The sequence below is a fragment of the Pinus tabuliformis genome, chromosome 3_2, assembly GCF_031772625.1.
Source record: "Pinus tabuliformis cultivar Carrire ecotype Pingquan chromosome 3_2, CPIR1, whole genome shotgun sequence".
Taxonomy (NCBI): Eukaryota; Viridiplantae; Streptophyta; class Pinopsida; order Pinales; family Pinaceae; genus Pinus; species Pinus tabuliformis.
Window position 1 is genome coordinate 521,648,885 of NC_142302.1, and position 3,935 is coordinate 521,652,819.

Genomic DNA, 3,935 nt, shown 5'->3' on the forward strand with positions numbered 1-3,935 from the left:
AACAATACATGAATCCATGCCTTTGGATCTAATTCTACATTTTTCACTTGGATAGGTAGTCCAGGAAAACCCTGCGTGGTTCCGCTGAGGTCACTTGGGTTTGGGTCAGCCTGGAACCACCGGAAACACACCAAGTTCGTATACTGTGGCCGCGCTGGGGCGGACCATCATCCCGGTCCATTGGAAACCCGAAACCACTCCCCATGAATTGGACCGTCAGATGTTATAACATTTAAGAAGGATAGTTCGCCAGTTGGAAAGACATGTTAATGGTTTCTTTATTCTTATTGAAATTAACTTGATTAATTTTATTACAGAATTTTGAAAGGTTCAGGAAATTTTAGGGAAGGAAGACAAAAAGTGAATAGGGCTGAAGTGAAATAATTGACTTCACTTCTGTCATTTCAGATATTGAGGAATTTGTAATGCATATAAAGATTGTGGTCTATTTCTCATTGACAATATATTCAGGAATTTGTAATGATCGCGGTTTATCCCAGACTGGCAATTGTGGATATTTGGTTTAGAATTTTCTTTCTTAAATGATATGTTGGAAGCAAGTTTAGTTTTCACAAGAGAAGAAAGCGGTTAAAATTCATCCAAAGGAAAATTTTCATTCACATAACCTATAAAAACATTTGAAGGTATGAAGACCAGAGATAGCCCCTTAATTAACAAGGAGCCACTGCCGTGGCGGTAGTCCCTGCAGGGGTCTGCAGGGAATTACAAAACTTGGAATAGTGAATGCAAATATTAATGCACAAAATCATTTATTGAATTCAGCCTTAATAAACATTATGTTGTGTTCAATCTTGACTGAAAAATTAATAATTCATATAAGTCAATATTACATAGTAACAAAATAGCTATGGGGCCAGTTTCTTGACTCGACTATGTCCAAAGCACTTATTGCTGCATCAGTTGCATGAGCAACATCAATTCCTATCAGTCATTCCACATTTGTGCTTTCTAGCACGGTCATAATTTTGATGCACGGTTAGAAGCAAGCATTCGAAATCTTCATCTCATTCATTCTCTATCATTTTGTGCGGCTCATACAAACTCCGTTTACCTACTTACTGGGAAGGTTCAGGCTAGGATAAAGCAAAAGAAGTCATATTATTAACATGATATGCAACTGCAAGAGAGGAGCAAACTTGTCAATAACTGTATGAACTCGTTAGTATCCGCGAGCGTCGCAACAATTTCCGCATCAATGGCATCTTGATTCTCTGTTCTGGATGCTCTTGAAGCCATCAGGACAATAGCACCCTTGTCATATCCTTTTGTGAAAACCTATTCATGACAACAATTAGTAATTGATACTTGTTTGAAGGAAACTAACAGCACTGGATCATCCAATATTACCACAATTATACCAGCGAAAAAGAGCTGGACAATAATGAGGATGGCATTGCCAGCTCCGAGGTCCCAGATGTCACCATACATTCCAGACAGCACGTATGCAACTGCCTCACCTATCGTGATGAGGACACCGAGTAACTTCTGAGCCCCATGACTACATCAAAACAACCAAACACTAAGAGTTGAAATGTGCAAAGGAAAGAAAAGAAAGAAATCTTTTGTATTCAATATAATATCTTATGAAATGGCAACAGCGAATAATATGGACTGCAATGTTACGTCATAACAAAGCCTCATCATAAGGAAAAATAACACATTATTCGAAGACCTCATTGCAAATCGTGGAAAATATGGATCGATATTTCCAACGAACCACGCAAGTCACTCAAAAACGCTCTATTTGGAGGCTAGCGAGAACAACAAAATTTGGATATCATAAGAGAACTCAAAATCAACTGTCTTATAACAAAAAATGGCCACAATACTTACAGAAGAGCCCGATCTTCACGAACACTGTTATCCACCTCAATTATCTTGGATCCTGCCAAAAGCTGCATTACTAGGCCGGAAGTAACGATTGGGGTAATACCAAGCTCCATAACAGTTCCATGATTAGAAGCCAGAATTACACGCATCCAGTAGAATGGATCCGCCCTAGTTGCTGAATGTATGCCATATAGGGGCAACTGACTGCATACTAAAAAGATAAAAAGCGAGATTACAGTGTACAGAACCTTCTCTCTGAAGGGCACTTTTCTTTCAGCTGTCTGGACGTCGGGCAAGATGGACAGAAACGGCCTCACTAGATGAAGCACCCGAAACCTGCCACCACTTGGCATTTTTTCTTCTCGGAAGAGAAACCCAAGATATCAAGCTGCTGACACGCAATAACAGTCTATTGTTACCTTGAGATGACAAATCCCTCTCAAAAATGCCAACATAATAATGCACTATAACAACAGTGAGACTACATTCAACAACCATGGCAGTATTGATAAAACGAGATAACTCAAACAGCTGGAGGTCATGTGGGCTGTAGTCAATAGGTAAATCAAGTGTGCCTTACGCAGTGACCTGGGTTCAATCTCCCAATGAACATGTTGATGTGTTAACATTCCCAATTTGCAAATGAAGTGCAAGTCTTGTGGTTTTATGAAATAGATACCCCTTAATCGTGGATTTGTAACCAAAGGTCGTCAACGTAGACTTAAACAGACAGGAAAAACAAACTAGAAACGAAGTTATTATTCACGCGAAAAAACCAAAAAAAAGGATGAAACCCTGAGAATTTTGCAGAAAAATTTTCAAATGAAAACCTTAAAGCTCATGTTTCCAAAGACTCAAAACACACCAATCAGGTTAACAACTAGTTTATACTACTCAATAAGTGAACTTCAAAAACAGACACAACTCAGGGGACATTGGATATTCAAAGAAGCTACAGACTAATGATTTGAGAGGGCTCAAATTGCACACGCCAGGGGACTTCCGCGATAATCTTTTAATGTCGAATCAGGAAATTGAATATAATTTATAATTCGTGAAAAACAGGGCAGAAAAAATAAGGGCACGTACATACCTTACAAATATAGCTCCAAAAAACTCCAGATCTGCTGCCGGAGATCGCCGATCTGCACTGATTTCGCCTTAAAATTAAGCGTAAACACTCCTAAAACCCCTATACGTTCAGAATTAAGCGTGAAACCCCTTAAAAACCTGAAATGTTAAGGGCAGAACCATCGATCGAAACCAAACATGGATGCGCATGCCAAGGGTTTCCGACTTGTAGGGAGCCCAGGTGCAGAGAATTCTGTCTGTCCTGCCTTCCGCCAAGTAATAAAAATTAAGATTTCTGCTCCAACCCAACAACGCTAAACACAGAAACACGTCAAACAATTTTACAACAAATTGTAATATTGGACACGCATCAAACTATTTTACAACAAACTGTAACAAACTATTAGAATATTTTTTGGCAACCGCCATGGAGGAGGCTGAACTAAAAACAGATAATGAAACATTTGATATTCCAACTCTAGCAATTGCGAGAAAACTCATAACAGAGTCTTGGCCTCATGGTCGAAACCCTAGTCCAGAACCTAGAAATTATATGTCATATTATCGAAGTACCTCGCTTATAAAAGAAACCAGTTCCAAAAAAAGGGCGCGGCCTACCTGAGAACAATGACTCATAATGAGAAATCAACTTGCTCGCCTACAGATAGCACCAGAGCTGCCGCATGCAGAAAGCCCACTAGAGCTTCCGCATGCAGATAGCCATGTGGCAGTAAATTCTCTCCGAAGTTCGTGTCAGTGAATTATATGTACTTTGGATATAAAAATCTTCAGTGAATTATATTTAGTTTGGATATAAAAATCTTTTGCACCAGAATATTTAGTTTGGATATAAAAAAAATTTGCACGAGAAAACCTTGGATAGCAGAAAAGTTGAATATCTTTTGCACTTGAAAACTTTGGATATCAGAAAAGTTTGCCGCAAGGACACGCTGAAGAGGTACCAAAAACTTAGGATATCTTACTTTTACCCGTCTTGAAACCTGTGAAGCCTG

The 3,935-nt window shown here is 39.1% G+C and overlaps 1 protein-coding gene across 3 annotated transcripts; it reads right to left on the minus strand.

Moving 5' to 3' along the window:
* Window positions 1-767: 767 nt before the first annotated feature.
* Window positions 768-3,675, minus strand: LOC149181612 (protein transport protein Sec61 subunit alpha-like). 3 transcript variants are annotated; one of them, XM_089418359.1, is made up of 4 exons: window positions 3,541-3,675; window positions 2,945-3,236; window positions 1,855-2,239; window positions 768-1,519 (listed from the first exon to the last, which is right to left on the minus strand). In XM_089418359.1, the coding sequence occupies exons 3-4, from the start codon at window positions 2,202-2,204 to the stop codon at window positions 1,297-1,299; spliced, it is 573 nt and encodes a 190-aa protein (XP_089274485.1). In that variant the 5' UTR covers window positions 2,205-2,239; window positions 2,945-3,236; window positions 3,541-3,675; the 3' UTR covers window positions 768-1,296. The 3 variants fall into 3 exon arrangements, with proteins under 3 accessions (XP_089274485.1, XP_089274486.1, XP_089274487.1); XM_089418360.1 differs by having other exon boundaries at window positions 2,945-3,188; window positions 3,541-3,673; XM_089418361.1 differs by lacking the exon at window positions 3,541-3,675 and having other exon boundaries at window positions 768-1,296; window positions 1,380-1,519; window positions 2,945-3,525.
* Window positions 3,676-3,935: the final 260 nt, after the last annotated feature.

Bases quoted from the DNA above. Each gene is read 5' to 3' on its own strand.
- LOC149181612 (XM_089418359.1), bottom strand. From the start codon at position 2,204: ATGCCAAGTGGTGGCAGGTTTCGGGTGCTTCATCTAGTGAGGCCGTTT. The intron at 1,520-1,854 runs GTAAGTATTGTG...GTTTTGATGTAG, and splicing joins CGTGAAGATCGGGCTCTTCT to TCATGGGGCTCAGAAGTTAC.